This window comes from Hylobates moloch, unplaced genomic scaffold (assembly GCF_009828535.3).
Source record: "Hylobates moloch isolate HMO894 unplaced genomic scaffold, HMol_V3 SCAFFOLD_6, whole genome shotgun sequence".
Classification (NCBI taxonomy): domain Eukaryota; kingdom Metazoa; phylum Chordata; class Mammalia; order Primates; family Hylobatidae; genus Hylobates; species Hylobates moloch.
Window position 1 is genome coordinate 66,276,217 of NW_026652281.1, and position 22,606 is coordinate 66,298,822.

The window sequence follows — 22,606 nt, forward strand, 5'->3', positions numbered from 1 at the left end:
AAAACATTTAGAGGAAAATAAAACAGAGATGGTTCAGGTAGCTGCTGAGCTGTTTTAATGATAATTGATTTGATTACTTAAGCTTTAAGATTACTATATACAGGATACATATACATATAAAAGTCATGTTTTCACTTTGTATATTTGTCTGATGAGAACATTCTTATAAAGGTAACTCTGACATTAACTTGGCAAATTCTGAACTAAGACCTTTTAGCATTTTATTCTTTCCAGAGACTAAGACCAAATTGTTCTAAATTCCATACCCCACTGTGCAGATCTATAATTTATTTATTTTTTAAACATCAGAAAATATGCCATTACCCATAGGTCTTCTAAATGTAACAAATCTGGGTAAAAACCAATCAAATGAATAAATTACAGCAGTAGACAGCAAACAGTTTCTCCTGTTCTCTTTCTTCATTTTCCTTTCTCTATAGAAAATAGCAAATTAAACCATGGCTATTCTTGGTCTTGTACTATGAGAACACATATGGGCATACATTTTTGTCCTTTTAACAAGTTTGTTGGCTTGGTGGCAGAAAGTAATGTACACTGTAAAGACATCTTAATGCCTTACTTGAGTAGGGTCATTTGTTAATGCACAGCCCAACCTAAAAGTCTTGTTCTAAACTCTTATGGTACCCATTGGCTGTCTTTAAATGGATACTGAAGAGCAAAGGCGGGCAGCCCTGCTTATACACAAGAACTACTTGGAGCTTATAAAAAAAAATGCAGGTACCTGGCTCCATCCCCAAGGTTTCTGATCCAGTTAGTATATAAACAAACAAACAAAACCCAACAACAATTAAAATAAAGGCAATTCTAATGTGCCATGATTGAGAACCATAGTTAAGAGAGTCCCAACACCAGTGCAAGGATAATACCTACTTTGTTTTTGGATAGTAGGACAAAGCCCATCCTTAGTTAGTTTTTCCAGGGGCAGGCAGGAGGGTGTCTGAGAAGCTGCCAGAGCTCTCTGAGAACTGACAGCATTCTCTGAGCAGCACCTTTATAGGGAGTATTCTGTAAGAGATGGAGCCTTGAGATACTAAAAATTTTCTGGGTTAAGGCCAATGGAAGTAGATAATTGAACAACAAATTACATAATGCTAACCTTGAAGTTGAGTCTGTAAACTGTGGCAACCTTATACACATTTGAGCATTTTGAGCAAAAGTTCATTAAGAGAGGCTGACTGGCTCAGCTTCGCTTCAATCATCCAATCATTGCAGGTCATTAGAAACAAAAAGAATATGAATGCCATATCCCAACCACCCAATAACTGTAGGTCATTAGAAACAGAAGAATTCTTAAGTTAGAAATGGCAAATTACATCTCTTGGAACTTAATCTACTTAAGCCAATGTATTTTTTTCCCTAATTTCCCCCCATCATTTCCTTTATTGGCTTAATTTTTGTTCTTTTAATAAAAGTGCTTTTTTTCTTATATCTTTTTTTAACGATAATGTCTGTCCTCTGTTACTTTTAATCTTTTGCTATCACACTCTATGGCTTCTTCATTTAATCCTGTATCTTCTAGTCTTCTCATCTTTTTATACCTCACTTTCCCCATGTTTTTTTCCTTTCGTTAACACCAGTATAGAAAGTCCTTCCTCTTCACTTTCCCGTCTTTATGTTTGGTTGCCAACCGCGTTTTTGATTCTCGACCTCTCATTTTTGCTAACTGCCCTTCCTTAATCTTCTGTTGATGTTTTATTCCTATCACTTCTGTCAATGCTCACACCCATTTCTTTCCTTTCCATCTATCTCTGTATCTCCATGTGCATTTTATGATCCTCCTACTAAATGCTTAAAGCTGTATGTGTGAAATAGAACCGTACCTTCCTCCACGCGAATCCTATTTCCCTCCTCCCATAGCTACTTCTTGTCTATTCATCCTTTCCAGATGTCGCCCTGTCCCACCCCATCTGTCCCCTTCTTCCCCATGTGAAGCCCATCTTCTTTCTAACCCCATTTGCACCCGTTTGATTTTACAGTCAAGGACTTCAACAAGATAAAGGATGCAGAGTTCTACTGGGAACCAGATTGTGTGTGTTTCTGAAACTTTTGCGCGTTTACTGAAATGGGATTAGGGATTTGGATACAGACACATTCTCGGGCAGCCTTTCAGCCCTGGCACAGCTTTGTACACCTTGGAGCGCGCTGGGGCCTATTCTAACGGGCAAGGACAGTGAAGTCTTTCAAGACTTTTTCTGGCCTTTTCCACTCCAGGGGTCAGGATGAATAGGCATCACTGACCCAAACTGTTAAACCAGGCCGGGTGGGGAAGCCTGGGGCCCTCTTCTGCGGCAGATCTGGCGGGGTGTCCAGGGCGCCGCGGGGCTCCGTGCAAGGAGGGGTTGGGGCAGGGGCCGCTGCGGCCGCAGGAGTCACCGGGCCTCCTCGGGAGGTCCGCTCACCTCTTACAGAGGAGGCCGACCCCAAGCCGGGTGCTCCCCTGGGGCGCAGGGCGCGGCCCCGGGCGCCGCCACCGCAGCGGCGCCGAGGGCCGGAGTTGCAGTCCTTCCCCAGGAGAGAAGGCGAGTCGCTGTCGGTCGCTCAGCCAGAAGGTCGAGGGAACAGCGCGGGTGTCCCTCGCCAGCCGGCCCTCTGGGAACAGGGCGGGGGCGACACCCCAGGGAGTAGGGCTGAGGACGGCAGAAATCAATCGTGGGTACCAGGGCGGGGTCACGCATAGGAGAGGAGCGGGAGAGGGGCTGGTGGGGGCCCCAGGGCGGCTGGGGCCGTGGCTCTCTGTCTGTAGACTCGGCGGGCGCCCCGAAGTCTGGGGCCGCCACGGCTCCAGCTCCGCCGGCTCCGACCGGATACTCCAGGCCACAGTTTCTCCTCCTCCCGGCGCCTTCTCTCCAGTGAGGAGCTGAGCGCGGGCGGCGCGGGGGGAGGGGTGGCGGCGGAGAGAACAGCCAGTTGTTTAAAATCCTTCTAGAGCAGTTTCTAATTCCCCCCTTGCGCCCGGGTTCGGAGGGGGGAGGGGGGAAGGAGAGCGGGTGGAGGGAGGAGAGCGGAGAGGGAAGGCGGGAGGGAGGGAGTCGGGGAGGGAGGGAAGGAGGGAGGAGACTGCCGCTGAGGCTTAGCCGCCACCGCGCGCTTCGGAAGGCCGGAGGGAGGGGGAGGCCTGTCAGTCTCGCGCGTTGCCTGGGCGAAGGGGGCGGAGCTTTGGCGTGGGGCGGCCAATAGTGGGGGTGGCTGCGTGGGTCGCCATGGGGACGGGGCTGTTCCCGGGGAGGCTGTGATGGGTTGACAGGTGCGTGACAGTGGGAGCTGCTCTCGGCACAAGCATGTACGGCAAAGGCAAGAGTAACAGCAGCGCCGTCCCGTCCGACAGCCAGGCCCGGGAGAAGTAAGTGTCTCCGCTTCTCACCCACCTCCGCCTTCACACGCGCGCACACTCACGCACGCACTCGCACACTCTGGGAGACACAGACACTCTCCGCCCGGGGAGCGCCGGGGGTGGGCTGGCAGGGGGAGGGGTGCTGCGATGGGGGCGTGTGGTGCGGGGAGCGGCGCTTTCCCGGGAGGTGCGGGCGCTGGGCGGGCGGCCGCAGGGGGCTGTCGGCGGGAGGGAGCGGGTGTGTTGAGGGGCGGCGGTGGTGCTGGTGGCGAGGATGGAAACTTGTTTGGGTGATCGAGGGAAATAACCCGCGGGTTCACCTTCCAAAGTAACTTTAGAGCTGGGGTCCGGGGCTCCGGGGACCTGGGGAGCCGCCGGGGGTGGCGGGAGGGGCAGCTGCGTGGAGGAAGGCGCGCGGTGGGAATGTGGGTGTTGGGCGGGCCGGCGGGGGTGGGGGTCGGGGTCGGGGCGGGCAGCGCGGGGAGCGCGGCGGCGGGGGCCTGGGCGATGGGGCTCAGGGCCGCGAGCGCGGGGCGAGGCGAGGGCGGCGGTGCCGGGCGCGCGGCGGGCGGAAGCCGGGCGTGGAGCGGCCGAGCGGGGCCCCGCGGGGCGCGGAGACGCGCGCGGGGCGCGGAGGGCGTGTGCGGGTTGGGCGTCCGGGCTTTCCTGGGCTAGCTACGGACGCGGCGCCCGCAGTCCCCCGTGCGGCGCGGAGCTGGGGCGGGGGCGGGTGGGCGCCGGAGACGCCGCAGAAGTTTGGGAGTCGGAGAGGGACCGAGTTCCCGGGGAGCTAAAGTGTGCTGGCGGGGAGCGGGATCCGCTGGAGGAGGCTGGCGTTTCTGCCTCTCGCAGCGGACCCAACTCCGCGGCGGCTGCTGGCGAACTTTTTGTGAGGCTGGCAGCCCCCGAGCGGCGGGAGGGGCGGGCCCGGCGGGGCTGTGGTCGGGGGCGCGCGGAGGGGAGTTGTAGGTGCCGCCGGGGGCGCCCGAGGAGGGCAGCTGCGGCGGCGAGGGGCAGTGGTCCGAAAAGGGGTTTGTAGGAGGGGAGAAGCGTTCAGGTGGGAAGGAGCCGCTTGGTTACTGTTGTGGGGAGATACAGGTGTTAACTTCGGTGGGAGCCCAAGAGGCGGCTGGGGAGAACAGAGCCCCTCCCGGCCCGGGATGCCACTGTCACGGCACACTGCAAAGCAGAACGGTTAGCTATTTTTGTGTACTTGTAACGGTGATTTGGTTGTTACTAAAAATGAGAACGAATAGTAACTGTGACCACTGAGGAAGAACCCCCCCTCCCTTTTTTTTTTTTTTTAAACAGTGCAGCAGATCAGTGATTCCCAGTAACCACTTAAACTCTGAGGGTCAGGGTTATCCTTGTCATTGAACGCACCCTGTCTTTCTGAGGGGGTTCAGACCAGAGAAAAAGTCTGAGAGCATCTCTCAAAGGTACTTGGGTTACCTTGCGCACAGAAATAGCCGCGTAAATAAAAACCGAATGCGCAGGCGACTGAGTTTCCCTCCTTGGTTTAGGCAGTTAGTCTCCCCCTGAAAGTTTCGTGTGCCCTAGGGATGGGAACATTTCCTAATCTTTGTGTTGGCAGCAACACACTCAATTCCCATAGGATTTAGAGGTATCAGGCCTTGATGTAGCAAAGCAAAACAAAATAAAAAATTAGAGAGGCTGGTTTGTTTTTTCCAAGAGATATTTTCTGAGCTGCATTCAGGATCTTGTTGCTGTGACAAGGAATATGTAAAAGACAAAGCGTTATAGCCTGGTTAAGAAACGGCAGTTACTAGAATTGAAGTTTTGAAATGCAGTCTCATTTGTGTGCATTAATCATTTTGTTATAATGTGCCTGATAAAAACATCTGAAGGAGGATGTTTTAATGATTACAGAATATTTGAATTTCACATTAGTCAGAGTGAAGGAATTGAAATGTATTGGGGCATGATCTTATTTTGGGGGTGACTGAATTTGAGAATCAAAGTAATTTTAGATTTTAGGTGAACTTCCAGGAAGGGGTGAACTTTAGTTGAATCCCACTCAGTATCCTGATGACTGCTTGATTTTTTTTTTTTTTTTTTTTTTTTTAGTTTTTCAGATAATAACAAGGATGTTGGAACTTGTATAACTGTGGTCCTTTCTAGCTCTAATTCTGTGATTTCCCATCAGGAAAACAAATAATTGCCACTTTGCTGTCAAATCTACCAAACTGAACACCAAGTGATATCTACTCTTGTGAGCAGATCAGGGTTCTGCTAGATGGTGCTATTTGATTTAAATATATTTCTTCCATTCATTTCAATTGGCAGCAGGAATTCTTGACTGGTTTGCCTTATGAACTAAATATAGGTGAAGAGGCCGTTTTTGGAGAATTGACAATGACTGTTCTGGGTTAATTGTCGTTGCATTAATTTCTAGGTGAAAGTTGTTTGAACCTAAGATAAACATCGACATAGGTTCTGTCTTATAGAATAAATTTAATTTTGGTGGGAGAGTTGATCTAGTCTTTCGGTTTTTCTCTTTATGTTTACTTGAGACTTTAATGGCACTATTCTGCAACAATGTACTAACATCTGAAGGTAGGAATCTTGAAGTCATCATTAAAATGGCTGTCACCAGATTTTTGTTCTTCGTTTTTAAGGTAACAGATTATAAAAGGTGAAGAATTCTCCTTTAGTAAGCAAATTAGAACTGTTCTTATCTTAAAAATCACAGAAATAATTTGTTTCCGTAACAAATCGGCATTTTAACAAAAACATTCTGCAAAAGGAGTCATTATCAATAATGGCATGCTTAGGAAATAAGCACATGGGTTTTATAATCAAGAAAATGTGTTTTCTAATATGAGTTCATGGTGAATAGTTGACAAGTGCTTACCTGTATTAGATCTTTGTTTTGTCTTTCATTAGGAAGTCACTATATGAAATATTTGAAGTGAATTCTTGGTTTTACACAATCCCTATTATTTCAGTATACAGTTCTGATAAAAATGATCAGGGTAAGATTAGTTACTTACTCTGCCATTTTAAGAAAAGCAGATCAAGTCTCAATTTTAGAGGGAGTGATTGAAAACCCTTGGAGGGAGGTGGGATGTAGAAATTTTAATTCTGATCTCGTTAGGTCATTTCTTCCTTTAGCGGGCTTTCTTTATAACACTAATCGCAATTGTGATTAAATAACCGTGATTGGCTGTTTAATGTTTAACTTTCCCTAAAATATAAGTTTCTTGAGGGTAGGAGATAATCTAATTTCTTCTCTGAGGTATCTTGAACATTAAGGTGCCTTATAATACCAAAAGCATCAATAAATTATTGTTATTGAAGATGTTAGACTCAAAGGAATTTTTTCAATGACCTCCAAACTAAAGACTTGTAAGTTTGAGTTTCACATTCTCTAGCTTAGTTGTATTTCAGAAATACCCCTAAACAACAATACAACAAATATAACTATTATTTATTTGCCATTCTGTGTGCCAGTCACTATGTTCAGTGTTTTATGTATATTTTTTTCTAATTCTCCCAACAAATCTACAAGACAGGTGCTTTTTTTTTCTCCATTAAAGAAATATGAAAACTAAGACCCTGAATGGTTAAAGAACTCACAGAGGGATACAATGCTAGAAAATAGGAAAGCTGGGTTTCTAACACAGATTTCTCTAACTTTAGAACCAGTGATTGAAGCTGAAAGATACATTTTTCAGTGTACCAGATTGTCTTCCTGAACTAGGGTAGGATGCTACAGATTTAGGGAACAGTATTACATAATCAGATGTAACAGACTTTAAAGATTTGATCAAATATGCAGTCTTAACCACTGGTGCACCCTGATGCTTTGCAGATCCGTGTATGGTGTGGGAGAAGGCACAGAAATTTTAGGAGTGAAAGTTGGAAGCCTAACATAATGAAGAAAACTTGTTTCTTCAGATTCCCCCGCCAGGAATTTTGTTTGATTACTTGTTTTAAAGTTAAACATAATAGTTGTGAACAATTCCTATATGAAATGTTGCTGAACTTAAAGCCACACAGTATGCCACACTACTGCAGAAAGAGTAACTGGCACCTGCAAATAGATGAGTAGTGATATTAATTTTTTATTAAACTAATTTGATCTTTTATGTAATAGCACAGAAAGATGAATCTGCTAGAAAGTAAAGTTGAACATAAAAGATACACATAGTGTATACATCGACTTTTATTTAGTAAACTAGCCAGAAACTATAAGAATCAAATTATCTAATCTTGAGCTCTGAAAAGTAACTTTGGCTTTTAAATTTTCAATCTTAGTTGAATATACCAAGAAGCAAATAACATATGCTTATTTCAAAGTAGTTATAGTGTAATGAACATTTAAATGCCACTTCATATAAAAGAGTTTATAGGAATTAATATCTGCCAGCAGAACCTTGTTCTCCCCTTCTACCATTAAAGTAATTAAAGCATTCCCCCATCATTAAGGTACCCCCTGCAAAGAAAATGACAAACCTTTCTTTCTTTCTGAAGGAATATGGCAAGAAAAGTAATAGAGATCTCTTCAGAAACTTACTTGACAGCAATTTGCACAATTCAGGATTTCCAAAACTAATGAAGGAGTATCTTATGGAAGTGAAATTTTGCATAAAATATTAAATTCCCCCTCCCCTTTCAGTCTCCAGGATGTTCCCCCAAAATACAAGTTGTCTAACTTGTATCCGAAATGTCATGTAAGCTTTTGATTGATCTTTTTCTGTTATTTTTGAAGTATCAAAAAACCCCCTATTTTTAAGGAACATATCTAAAGAAAGAATCTGCCTAAGATGTTCAGTTAAGTTTTGGTAATTGTTTATCAAGAGATTAATTGTGACTCTTAGAAGCAGTAGTAATATTGTAATTTTTTTTCAGAGCTGTGAAAGAAAAAAGTTGAAAATTTTCAGTTTCACACTTTCAAAGCCAGTTTGCCACATAAAACTTTAGGATGCAGACAAAATCACTACATTTTAGTTGTTCTGCAGTAATAGACCAAATATACCTTTCATCTTTAATCACTACTAGAATTATTTTGTTTTAAGATTAGAGCGTACTCTGTGGGGCTGGAATACCCAGGTTGCAGTTTATTAATGTTTATTAATACTTCATCTCAGTAGTTGAGAGTTAGAAGTAAAATTTGGGGGAAAAACAATTCAAATTTAGAATCTTCTTTCTTCCATAGAAATCACAACCATTGCATTAATCCTGGAACATAGGATTAGGACAAAAGTACTGAATTTGAAAGACATGGAACTACTGGGAATATATAATTTAAAAATGGGAATTCAAAATTATTTTGGAACACATGAGGTTATTCTCTATTATTGTGTGTATGTTACTGCTTTGCTATTGGTGTGGGAATTACAGATTATATATTTACATGCTAGTGACGTGAGCCTCTGTAAACGTATGTTAAAATATTAATTTTATTAAGAACTTACTGTTTCTGAAAGGGTGGACTTAAAATAGCATTGGAGCAATAGAATAAGACTCATTTGTTAATATCTGAAGTGTTTGGAATATAAATAATATTCCGATTTTAAACGTTTTATCAAACTTTGTGTATTTTACAAATGTAGCATGTATTCATGCAAGGTTTTGTTAACATATGTATATAACCTAGCATAACTTGGACTATGAGAGTTACTTGACTATTAGATTAAAACCCTATACATACTACAAAAGGTGACCTGAAGGGTGATCCACCAAGATTAATGTCTTGCCTGTTTCCAGTAGTTAGAGAAATAGCAGAGGCTCTTCTTCTACTATTTTATTCCTTGTGTGAGGACATTAAAAAACAAGTGGAAATATGGACTACCCAGGGAAGAATAGAGTTTTTCCAGATAACTTAAAAATTTCTGATTGGTCATAATTGGTAAATGGTAATTTTTGTCATGTAAGTTAATAGTTAAGAATTTTTGAAAAATGGAACTATTAATGTTTTTCTGATAATTATAGGGCCAAAAATTCATCTGGACTCAGATCAGCCTGGGCAGTCTCAATGCAGTGGCACAATTAATATTTATTTTTTTGTTCATTTTTTAAAGACAAACTTCAGTTGGTGTCATTTCTTTAGAAATGACAAAACTACTCTCGTCTTTTCCTTTAAGAATGTTAATTACATTTCATGTATGACCCTAAACAGCTTTCAGACAATAATGAGCCATTGTAACATTTTAAATCACAGTTCAGCTAGAGTGAGCGTAAACGAATGACCTGGCAATCTCTTATTTTTGATCTTCTCTGTTAATTTTGCTTCATGGCTATAATGTCAAACAAGTAGTTTCGCACAGAAAAAAAATTGTAGAGGCTAAAATACAGCCCTTTGTCTTTTTTTTTCTAGTTTTAAATGTTTTTGTAATTGTAGGTGTTAAAAGAGTATGGTTGTAATTATGAATATAGCTTTAATTTTTAATTAGCTTTAAATCTACAGCATATTAAAATACTGATGAAATATTTGTAAAGGCAAGAATAATAGATGAAAATATATGTGGCTCTGTCCATATAAGTTGGGTGAGGAATTGATGACAGAAAAAGCTTCTTACCTGAAATTAGTATGATTTATTTTAGTGATCTGATATTTGCCTGATTCTCCTTTTATTTATCTATTTTAGATGAGAAAAAACCAAGAGCTACTTTATTAATGGAAGAAATCTAAGTAAATAAATTATTCTATTAAAAATGATCTCATTTTAAAGGATTAAAGTGAACATTTTCTGTAAAATAACAAAATCCTAAATAGTATATAAAGAGTTTGTGTTTTGTCATAGAAAATTATTGCTTAATAGTAACATTAACAGCAGTGCTATCATTTGAGTATCTTGTTTGTTTGGCATTTGTCTGCATTATCTCATTTAATCCCCTCAAATCCAGTAGGCTGTAGGTACTGTTTTCTCTTAATGTTATAGAAGAAACAGAGGCTTGAGTTTATTAGGCTTTTGGCTTCAGGTATCAAAACAGGAGACAGAAAACAGCTTAATTGATCAGGTTTAAAAGTAAATCTCACATAACAGGATGTCTAGAAGTGGTAGTGTAAGAGTTCATTGATTGAATCAAGAACATCAGGGTTCAGGATCGGCTTCTCTGCCATCCTCATGGTCTTCCTCTCATGAATGTAACATGGCTGCCTCGGGTTCCCAGCATCACTCCCTTACACACTCAAGTGTAAAGGCAGGAGGAAGGACGGGGTTTTTCTTTCTTTGTGTCTCATCAATCAGGGAGGAAAACTTTTTATTGAAGTTGCTTAGGAGACATCTTCTTATCCCTTATTAGAGAGAACTACAAAATTTCTTCCCGTAAACAAATTATGCTAGATATAATGGGATTACCATAATTGGCTCACGTGAACTGTCTAAACAAAACTTGGGATCTTTAGCAAGGAAGGTGTATCTTGAGGATATAGGGAGAATAAAATGAGTCCCTGCTTTCATGAGACTTTCAAGTTTGAAGGAGAAATATATAATAATAAGCAAATAAATGTACTAGGCAACTTTAAATAGTCATGTATACTATAAAAGTAATAAAATAGTGTGATGTAGTGTAGAGAATAACTGGGAGGCTATGCTAGTTTGAGTAGTCAGGGGAAGGTTCTTGGAGGAGAGGACATTTAAGTGGAGAACTGAGTAATTTTGAAAGTATCAGCCATAGAAAGACCAGGTTATAGTATTTCAGGTGTGTCTAAGCTACTATTGAGGAAACTTCTCAGCATCAACATAATTGCTCAAGGATATGTTAAATATGAGTGAAAATTGGGATGAAGAAGCTATACTTGCCTGGTTTTGTTTTTAAAATGGAGGAATTTGGTGTTGGGTTCAGTTTATCTGATCTTCCTAGATAATAGGGTTGATATCTTCTATCTTTCAAACCCTAAGGATAAACTTGTTCTAAAGGACAGTAGGGCTTTTGTAATGATGATGATAGAAATAACTAAGATTTGTTGAACATTTACAGCCTACTGGGTTAACAGAGGTTGGTACAATTGGTGTAATTATTTCTCCTAAACCTTGTAGATTGGATTGGATACTCTCATAGCAGACTTTTTTCTTTTTCACATTTATTATAAAAAATTATTTGTATTATTATTATTTTTGAGACAGAGTTTTGCTCTTTTGCCCAGGCTGGAGTGAAGTGGCGCAATCTCAGCTCACTGCAACTTCCACCCACCCCCTGGGTTCAAGCGATTCTCCTGCCTCAGCCTCCCTAGTAGCTGGGATTACAGGCGTGCACCACCACACTTGGCTAATTTTTGTATTTTTAGTAGAGAGGGAGTTTCACCATGTTGGCCAGGCTGGGCTCGAACTCCTGACCTCAGATGATCCACTTGCCTCAGCCTCCCAAAGTGCTAGGATTACAGGCATGAGCCACTGAGCCCGGCCATTTGTGTGATGTTTAATGCCTTATCTTCCAGTTAGATTGGAAGCTCCATGAGGGCAAGAACCATGGTGTCTTCTTTACCATCATATTCCCACTGCTTAGCACAGTGGTTGCAAGGTTTGTGATTATGTGTTTGTGGAATAAATGAGTTAAGGATGTAATGAATTAGAAATATGTCACAATAGTCTATCACTATATCTAGCTCATTTTCTCCCCAATACTCCTAGTATTTGGTATAAGAATTAATGTAATTTCTAAAAAATACTTTTGTATAATATGGGCATTTAGTATTCTTTCTGTGAATTTCAGGACTATGGAAGATTATATTATGGTGTGTGTATATTTTTAATGTGAATTTTTGACAGAACTTTTTCATTTTCTTTGTGTTAAATTTAATATAAATGAAATTGTACTTTATAGTTTTCAAAATATTTTAATGTATAGTACATTGTTTTACTTAAGTCACACTATAATCGTATGAGCTAGGTGGTATCTCCATTGACTAGAAATATTTATAAATGGAAATTGACTTATGCAACTAGGGTATTACAGATAATATGTGGCAGACCTGAGCCATATTTAGAGTTTTTTCGTTCCAAGGTCAGTGTTCCTTTCATTATGCTACAGCTGCCTCTTTTATGATGAGAGATATATATTTAAGGTTTAGGTGTGGATTTGATTCAACAGAGAATCATAGATTAGATGATAGTTAAAAGTTTATGTCAGTACTTTCATTAAACAAAAAATATTGTTACAGTGTGTTAAACACAATCTGTAAAATTCCTTAACTCCAAAAGTGCAACATCATGAGTAAAAGCTGATTTTTGTTTGAAATCCTTATGCTTTTGTAACATAAGTGGATAGGTACGGGACTTAACGATAGTTTTGGGCTTTTAATTTGTGAAGACGGGCTAATTTTTATCAGTGAACTCTTCTCTATTCCTTTGCCATTTAGCTTCAATTTGGAGTGGTGGGTTAGGGGTAGGGAAAGGTAAGGTTTTTTGCTTTTATACCTCTCTCTAATGAGGGAGGAAAAGTCTTTCAGTATGAATTATTGAGAGAATATTCTTTTTCTTTTTTAATGTGGTAATATATATATAACCTAAAATTTACCATTTTAACCATTTTTAGTTGTACAGTTCAATGGCATTAAGTACATTCACATTATGGTACAGCCATCGCCTTTCTCCATCTCTAGAACTTTTTCATGTTTCCAGACTGAAACTCTGCACTCATTAAACAATCACTCCCCCCTCCCACCTTCTATGCGCCCTTGACAACTACCATTCTATTTTCTGTCTCCAAGCATTTGACTATTCGAGGTCTCTCATATAAGTGGGATCATACAGTATTTGTCTTTCTGTAGCTGGCCACTTTTGATGGCTTAATCCCTACAGCAACTTCGTAAAGTAGATATAATCCCCATTTTACATATGGGGAAACTGAGTCTCAGAGGTTTTATATTTTGTCCAGGGCCACAGAGTAAATTGTATAGTCTGGATTCAAACTCAGGTTTCTGACTGCACTGCCCATTTTAACTATTTTGACTCAGTGTGTTTTGTCACTTAACATGGGGGAAAATTGTAATGGAAGTTGTGGGAGGTGGCATGAGGATGGGAGGGGAATGTGCATATTCATCATTTTTAGTTGGGGTGGGAGGCAATAGAGGTTAAGAAGTTAAGGGAAGAGTAGAAGCATTTTATAGCTGCTAAAAAGATAGAATTATAGGTACCAAAAGTGCCCCACAGATAGCTACAAATTCTTTAGCTGGTGTCTGAGATTTAACAACATGGATGTAGATGCTCACCAGAGAGGAAGATGCCAATTAAGAACTCAGGTTATAATTTCAGATAGAGCTGTTTCTCATTCTGTAACTAGAGGCAGAGTAATCCCGCATAAGTTACTTTAAACTTTGGAGTCAGGAATATGTGATACCTAGGAAAAAAGGATCCTGTAATTATGAGTCTCTTTTGTTGTCTCTTCCAGGCAGCATATGGCCTATTGGGCTTTTTTTGGACAAGGGCACCTGGGAAGCTCCATGTGATAGAGGAGCAGTAGTACAATCATATTGGTTCTATTACCTAGTCATTTCTGTAATACTGGCTATTAGAAAAAATAGAAATAGTTTCTTTGTTTTTTTTTCACATCATTATGTGCTATTTGTCATTTATAATTGTCATTTATATTTGTCATTTATAATTAAAATTATTTGATGATTGTACATTATCAGTATATTTAAGCGATAGCTATCCTGGGAAGCTATTAAGGTGTTTCAGTACATTTTTTTTTTTTTACCCTGGATTAAACTTAGTGACTGATACTGTATTCCTTCACTTAGAAATATTGTAATGGAAAAACTTGAGTGAGCTTTCTTGCTATCAGATATATTACACATACAAATACACACATATGTGTATGTGTGTATATCTTGAGAGTAGTTTTCAGGTAGGAGTTCATCTTGGGAATGACTTAGTAATTAATTTTGAATTCAGATTTTACTGAGTCAATTATATAAGTGAGTTGGACTTACGAATTCAGGGCCAGAAAGATTAGGGTATAAGCAAGTTTTTACTGAAATATTAAAGGTTGTTGATGCTTTTCTGTAAGATAGGAGTATAATCGACAGGAGTCATCATTGACAAGATAACATAGCAAGTACTGGCAAAAATGCGGCTAGTTGACAAAATGCTTTTGTGTTTGTATTAGGTCCCCAGCAGAACAGCAGAATGGCTCCCTTAAAGGGTTAATTGTATAGAATCATACAGAATTGTACAGAATAATAATTGTATAGAATAGCGTAAGAAAGTAGGGCTTCTTAAAAAGCTGGATTTTGCCAAAATAGCATTTAAAATGTTTTTAAAACGTTAACTATTTTATAGTGTAATTGTATATATATATTTTATGAGATGGGAATCATATTTATTCTGCTATCTCCCCACTCCGTTATTCATTAAAAAAATGTTAACCATCTGTTATATGTCAGCCTCTGTTGAGCCTTCCTGAGTCAGATCTTAATAACCCGGCAATCTCTGCCCATCAGGAACTCACCATTCAGAGGGGCCTCACTATCAGCCACTACCACACTGGGTAGCAAGTACTATAATGGGTATGCAGAAGGTTCTATGGGATTCCTGAAAAAAGGCATTGAATCTAGCCTAGGGATGTGAGACTGTCAGGAAATATTTCTAAGAGGATGTTTATTGAAAGGCTAGCATTAGTCAACATGGAAGATGGGGCAGGTAAAGAGTATTTTAGCCAGAGAGAGAAGCACGTACAGCAACATGGAGGCATTAAAAGGTATGATATAGTTGGTGAACTGCAGTAAAGTTGGTAGGGATAAATCTGGCAGATTAAAAGAACTATTTCAAGAACAGCCTTAAATGACAACTTGACCTAGGAGATAAACAATTTTTTTTTTTTTTTTGGAGATGGAGTCTCACTCTGTTGCCAGACTGGAGTGCAATGGTATGATCTTGGCTCACTGAAACCTCCACCTCCCTGTTCAAGCCATTGTCCTGCTTCAGCCTCCCAAGTAGCTGGGACTACAGGCATGCACCACCATGCCCAGCTAATTTTTGTATTTTTAGTAGAGATGGGGTTTCACTATGTTGGCCAGGCTGGTCTCGAACTCCTAACCTCAAGTGATCCACCCACCTCAGCCACCCAAAGTGCTGGGATTACAGACGTGAGCCACTGTGCCTGCCCTGAGATAAGCAATTTTAAGCAGAAAAGTTACACCATCTGAGGTGCGTTTTAGAAGAATCGTTTTGGAAATCATATGGAGCATGGAGTAAAGGGGGAGATAGATCCATTAGGAAGCGATTGCTGTAACAATACAAATGCTTATAGTGTCATCATTTTTCTACACCAATTTAGTGGTCATTTCAGGATGTAGAATAGATCAGACTTGGTGGCTTAAGTGTGAAAATTAGGATTTTTAAAGATGGCTGCAATTCTTGGTAGAAGTTTTAGTCACAGACTTTGGGATACAGGAGGAGGAACAGGTAATTTTAAAGGTGTAAGGAGGAAGATGATGAGTTTAGTTTGAGATGCCATTAAGACCTAGTGATGGAGAAGTTTGGGAGGAACTTGGATATGTAGCTTTTGAGTTCTTGGAATAAGTCTAGGCTGGAGATACAGAAATGAGAAAGGATAAGTGTGAGGAAACTAAGGCTTTAATAGGATAAGTAATTTAGCCAAAGTACACATGTTAGAGCTGGAATCTGAACTCAAGGTTTAGTTTATTATTTCTCTCTTTAAAAAAATAACCTTATTGAAATCTGACATTCCTACAGAAAAGTGCGTATATCCTAAATGTGTAAATTTGATGAGTTTTCGCAAACTGAACACACCAGTGTAACCAAGTACCCACATCAAGAAAAAGAACATTACCAGCACTCCGGAAGCTTCATATGTGCTACCCACCTTGCTTGATTTTTAACAGCATAGATCAGTTTTGCTTGTTTTTGCTACTAATGTATGGCCCATTTGGTTTTGCATCTTGTATCATTTGAAGGCACGAAATGGGGATAAAGCCGTTCTTCTTGGGAATGTGCAGGGAGAAAGTGTGAGGAAATCAGAGATGGAAGTTCGGGGAATATTTAAGGTATAGGTGGAATAAGAGTTCGAAATTGAGATTGAAAAGAACAGAGGCATATGAGGGAAACGCATAAAGGATTGACATCAACAGAAATCAAGGAAAGGGAGTTTTGAGAATGGAAGGGTGAGTTACCATGCCAGATTTGTAGAATGAACAAGAAGGTTAAACAGGGCTGAGTTTTTTTTTTTGTTGTTTTTTTGTTTGTTTTTTGAGACGGAGTCTCACTCTGTTGCCCAGGATGAAGTGCAGTGGAGTGATCTCGGCTCACTGCAAGCTCTGTCTCCCGGGTTCATGCCATTCTCCTGCCTCAGCCTCTCGAGTAGCTGGGACTACAGGCGCCCGCCACCACGCCCGGCTAATTTTTTTTTATTTTTTTATTTTTAGTAGAGATGGGGTTTCACCGTGTTAGCCAGGATGGTCTCAATCTCCTGACCTCGTGATCAGCCTGCCTCAGCCTCCCAAAGTGCTGGGATTACAGGTGTGAGCCACTGCTCCCAGTCAAACAGGGCTGAGTTTTTAAGAAACCATCTGTGACCTTAGGGAGGACAGTTTCAGTGGAGTGAACTCAAGTTAGCATGCAGTGTTTTGGGAAATTGATCTAAGATGAGGTGGTGGAGATGTCAAATGTGGACAGCCTTCACTGGAGAGAGGAAGCATAGAGAGGACTTAACTGGAAGGGGACATACTTTCTTTTTTTTTTTTTAACTTGGAGAATTTTGCAAGGAGGGGCAATAGTTGGAATAATTTTGGGTTCTATTGTGTTGTAAAGAGGTTTTGTGAACTCCAAAGTGTTTTAAACCACTTTTATTATTATTATCATTAAAAGATAACAATAATGGGATGCTACAGGGGACATGGAAAGGAAAGCCAATAGGTAAAGTGGTTTTTAGCTTTAGTTAGATGGGTGTTGAAAGTGACTGGGTGTATGAATTTTTAAAAAGTGATTTTTTGATTACACTTGCTACCTTTTGTCAACTGATTTTTAAAAACTTTTTGAATTGTAGGAGATGAGAATTAAAGGGATCATTTCGAAGTGATGACTAGAAAATAACTGTGGTACAATGAAGAAAACTAAATTCATAACTGCCCACCCTGGCTACCAATCAGGCTATTAGCCTGTAAAGCAAAAGTTTGATGGAAAATTATTTTTTAACTCTCCCTTGGTTAGCTAACTCTGTTTTCTTTAGAATTGTATCTCTAAATTTCCTTTCTACTTTTTAAATTGGTAGAAGGGACAAATGAGAATACCAGAGTAAAGCCCCTATTTACAGAGCACAAATTGAGTTAATTTGATTAGCTTACTAGTACTCTTTAAAATACTTTTTATTATTTGAGTAATAAATATTCCAAGAAGAAAAATTTAGAGATACAGATAAGCAAAAATGAAGAAAATAAAAATAACCGTATAACCTTCTAGACTTTTTAACATCCATACATGCATATACAAATTTTGATATTTAATAAGAAAAACATCAAAGCCACTTGACCAAAAAGCACCCTTTTAAATTCCGGGAGAAAAGGCAACAAAAGATAACATTTGTGAGCATGTATCAATTTCCAAGTTCCAATAAATACCTCCCTCAAAAACAAGACTTAAAAAAAAGTTTAAATTCACTTATTATTCATTTATTCATTGACTACTTTTTTTTAGCATCCTGCTCTGTGCCAGGCACTGTATAAGGCAGTGGGCAAGGTAAACCCTGCCAGAAAAGCAAACAGGGCTTTTGGCATAGGGCCAATTCTGTGCTTGGAAGAAGTCCAGAAGTGAGAGAGACTGTAATAGTTTCTAGAAGCAAAAAATTCAGTAATGCTGTTTGTGTGTGTGTGTGTGTGTGTGTGTGTGTGTGTGTGTTTCAGGGTAGTAGGATGTTTTTGGAAAAGTGGTAGAGGCTACAGAAATAAGCAATGACTAATTCTGGAAAGCCAGCCTAAGAATTCTGAATTCATCCTGAGGCCAGTGGGGCCCACTCTAAGATTGGGCAGCAACTTGATCAGTTTGTTTTCTACCAACCTGAGAACAGGAAATGAGTAATCTGAAATACTCGTTTCATTTTACCCAGGTGTAACAAAACACAGATGGATTGATCAATACCTTTTGTCATTTTTAAGAGGATAAGCTTAATCTCAGAGGAAAGCAAATGCACATATAGAAATGATATAAAGTATGGTTTATTATCAATGTTCTATTTTATCTAATATTTAATGATAAAATTTATATTTTGCTTTGTCAATAGGGAAGTTTATAAAATGTTGTGAATTATCATTTGTAAAGCATGAATTCTTTATTAAAATTATCTCATTATTTAAAAATATACAATCAGTTCTCTCTGTGGGTTCTACATCTGAGGATTCAACCAACAGTGAATTAAAAATATTCGAAAATCAAAAATGGATGGTTGCATATTCACTGATCAGTGTTTGCTTTTGTCATTAGTCTCTAAACAATACAGTATAAGAACTGTTCACATAGCATTTATATTGTATTAGGTGTTATAAGTAATCTAGAAATGATTTATCAAGTATAGGGAAGGATGTACATAGGTTATATGCAAATATTACACCATTTTATATAAGGGACTTGAGCATCCATTGATTTTGGTATCTGCAGTGGGTGGGGTGTGACCCTGGAACAAATCCCCCATGGATGTGGAAGGATGACTGTATTTAAATTTAAAATTTAAGTAATAAAAAAAGTCCTATGTAATATATTACTAATAGTATATTTGACTTTTACGTAAATCTCATGATTGTCTTATCAGAGCTTTGAAATGCAACTAATAGTATTTAGGGCTATTTATTTTTTGTTGTAGTTATCAAAGATACAATAAATTAGGTTTATCTCTATATATTTAATATAATTTGCAACATCCAGCATGAGAGGAATTAACTAAAGTTTACAGCCATTGCTGTTCTAAGCAAAATTCTGAAGTGCTATGATCATTAATTTAGCATGCTTATATTCATTTAAAATTGGCAGTGAGGAGCATATGCAGGTCAACTTGATTTTTCTTTTTTCTTTTCTTTTTTTTTTGGAGACAGAGTCTTGCTCTGTCACCCAGGCTGGAGTGCAGTGGCAAGATCTTGGCTCACTGCAAGCTCCACCTCCCGGATTCACGCCATTCTCCTGCCTCAGCCTCCCGAGTAGCTGGGACTACAGGCGCCTGCCATCACGCCCGGCTAATTTTTTGTGTTTTTAGTAGAGACGGGGTTTCACCGTGTTAGCCAGGATGGTCTTGATCTCCTGACCTCATGATCCTCCTGCCTCGGCCTCCAAAGTGCTGGGATTACAGGCGTGAGCCGCTGCACCCGGCCAACTTGATTTTTCTTTTGGGAACTGGAATAAAGTGACATTATTTGAAAAATCTTCAATAAAGGTAATGATCTTGATATCAATTGTAAATTAGCTAGTTATTGGCAGGAGAGGCAGTGATTGCACTGGCTTCCATTTTCCTTTGCTGGTTGATTATCTATGTGGTGTGTACTTGGATTTGTTTATGTTATGGATATATACTTCTTGTCTGTTTTGCTTGTCTTCTGACAAGTCTAGGAGCTTTGAAATGTTTAAGAATTGTGTATGTGGTGTAGTGGCCTGGTGTCATTTAGAATATACCTGAGAAATTGTGTCAAACTGCAAACTAAAACCAAAGTGAAAAATAGTTTTGCCAGCCCTTTAAGCTATTAAAGATTGCTTAGAGATACTTTGTTATGTTATTCATTTTACTTATCACATTGTTTTCTTAGTATGGAAGTTTTTTTTTTGTTAGTATGGAAGTAATACAACAAATTAAGCAATGGTGTTTTTATCTGTGTATTTAAGGAATTATAAAAGGCAAAGAAACAAGTATAGGTTAATGTCACTTTTCCATATCTACCAATTCACTTAAGTAGCTTTAACCCAAATAAAACAAAGAGTCTTGACTCCTGATTCTGATCAGAAAATGTCATCTTTTTGTCCATTTACTTTAAATAAGTAGTTATTTGTGGTACAACTTGCATGTTTCTGATTGTTTCTATAGTTACCTTTGATTTTTTTCAGATAATTGCAAGGCTGATGATACTTTGAAAATTTTTGGACTTCCTTTCCTTTGACAGAGAAGAGAATAGTTTCGTATCTTTTTAAATGCATGGACATTTAACTATTTGAAATAAGTTCTATTTAGTATTCAGAGCCCTATTCAGACAAAACTAGGGACTGTAGCTGAGGCTTATGGGAAGCTTTCAATTTCCTAAGTTATATTGCTACAGCCACTGTACTGAGAAAGAACTACAGTACCGTCTAATTATGGCATTTGGTCATATCAAGGTGAGTTATATAGAAAGGAAAAGGGAATAAAATATAGGATTAATAATTTTTTAGATTTTATAACAGATACGATTTGTCAACAAAGTTGGAGGATTAAAGACAACAATTCCTGGGGCTATTTGATTTTAAGTAATCCAATCTGGATAGATTATAATAAATTCACATTTTTTGAAATACATAGTTTACTAGTGAGACTATTTCAGTTTTGTTTTTTTTTTGTTTTGTTTTTTTTTTTTTTTGAGACGGAGTCTTTCTCTGTCCCCCAGGCTGGAGTGCACTGGCGCGATCTCGGCTCACTGCAAGCTCCGCCTCCTGGGTTCATGCCATTCTCCTGCCTCAGCCTCCCGAGTAGCTGGGATTACAGGCGCCCGCCACCACGCCCGGCTAATTTTTTGTATTTTTAGTAGAGACGGGATTTCACCGTGTTAGCCAGGATGGTCTCGATCTCCTGACCTCGTGATCCGCCCGCCTCGGCCTCCCAAAGTGCTGGGATTACAGGCTTGAGCCACCGCGCCCGGCCTGAGACTATTTCAGTTTTAAGACCAATGAGTTTCCCTCTGTGTGGCTATAATGGGGATTTCTGACTTTTTTTTTCTAGCTGTTGATGTATTGATGGGAATCCCTACAACCATAATTTACCATGACTAAGACATTCATTTTTCTGTTGTTTGAAAGTTAGATAAGTATCTCTCTTTTCCCTCTATATTTGTTTATTACTGTATGATTAATTCTCTTCTATTAGTCAATATAACTGATTTCCAAGGTGTATTTTCCATTTAGTGGAATCCTGAGGCTGTTGGAGCCTTCATATTTTTTTCCTTCAGTTATCTTGCTGATTGACACTAAAATGAGCTTAATAAGATTTTTATCTATTATTGGAGGATTCCGGGCCTATTTATTTTCCCTAGGAAGGCTACAATATTTAACAAACAAGTTTATTGAAATATTTTAGAACTTTAAATCTTTATTTATTTATTTATTTATTATACTTTAGGTTTTAGGGTACATGTGCACAATGTGCAGGTTTGTTACATATGTATCCATGTGCCGTGTTGATTTCCTGCACCCATTAGCTCGTCATTTAGCATTAGGTATATCTCCTAATGCTGTCCCCGCCCCCCCCACCCCCCACCCCACAACAGTACCCGGAATGTGATGTTCCCCTTCCTGTGTCCATGAGTTCTCATTGTTCAATTCCCACCTATAAGTGAGAACATGCGGTGTTTGGTTTTTTGTCCTTGCGATAGTTTACTGAGAATGATGTTTTCCAGTTTCATCCATGTCCCTACAAAGGACATGAACTCATCATTTTTTATGGCTGCATAGTATTCCATGGTGTATATGTGCCACATTTTCTTAATCCAGTCTATTGTTGTTGGACATTTGGGTTGGTTCCAAGTCTTTGCTATTGTGAATAGTGCCGCAATAAACATACGTGTGCATGTGTCTTTATAGCAGCATGATTTATAGTCCTTTGGGTATATACCCAGTAATGGGATGGCTGGGTCAAATGGTATTTCTAGTTCGAGATCCCTGAGGAATCGCCACACTGACTTCCACAATGGTTGAACTAGTTTACAGTCCCACCAACAGTGTAAAAGTGTTCCTATTTCTCCACATCCTCTCCAGCACCTGTTGTTTCCTGATTTTTTAATGATGGCCATTCTAACTGGTGTGAGATGGTATCTCACTGTGGTTTTGATTTGCATTTCTCTGATGGCCAGTGATGATGAGCATTTCTTCATGTGTTTTCTGGCTGCATAAATGTCTTCTTTTGAGAAGTGTCTGTTCATGTCCTTTGCCCACTTTTTGATGGGGTTGTTTGTTTTTTTCTTGTAAATTTGTTTGAGTTCATTGTAGATTCTGGATATTAGCCCTTTGTCAGATGAGTAGGTTGCAAAAATTTTCTCCCATTCTGTAGGTTGCCTGTTCACTCTGATGGTAGTTTCTTTTGCTGTGCAGAAGCTCTTTAGTTTAA

The 22,606-nt window shown here is 39.6% G+C and overlaps 1 protein-coding gene across 4 annotated transcripts in view; it reads left to right on the forward strand.

Annotated features, from left to right (window-relative positions):
• Positions 1-3,105: 3,105 nt before the first annotated feature.
• The window catches only part of SSBP2 (single stranded DNA binding protein 2), a 330,775-nt gene continuing 311,274 nt past the window's right edge, over positions 3,106-22,606 (forward strand). The window contains exon 1 of one of the 4 annotated variants that reach the window (XM_032156927.2): positions 3,106-3,361. In XM_032156927.2, the coding sequence (XP_032012818.1) occupies positions 3,300-3,361 (62 nt within the window). In that variant the 5' untranslated portion in view covers positions 3,106-3,299. The remainder of the gene's footprint in view (positions 3,362-22,606) is intronic. The other 3 variants (XM_032156925.2, XM_032156928.2, XM_032156926.2) reach the window with 3 other exon arrangements.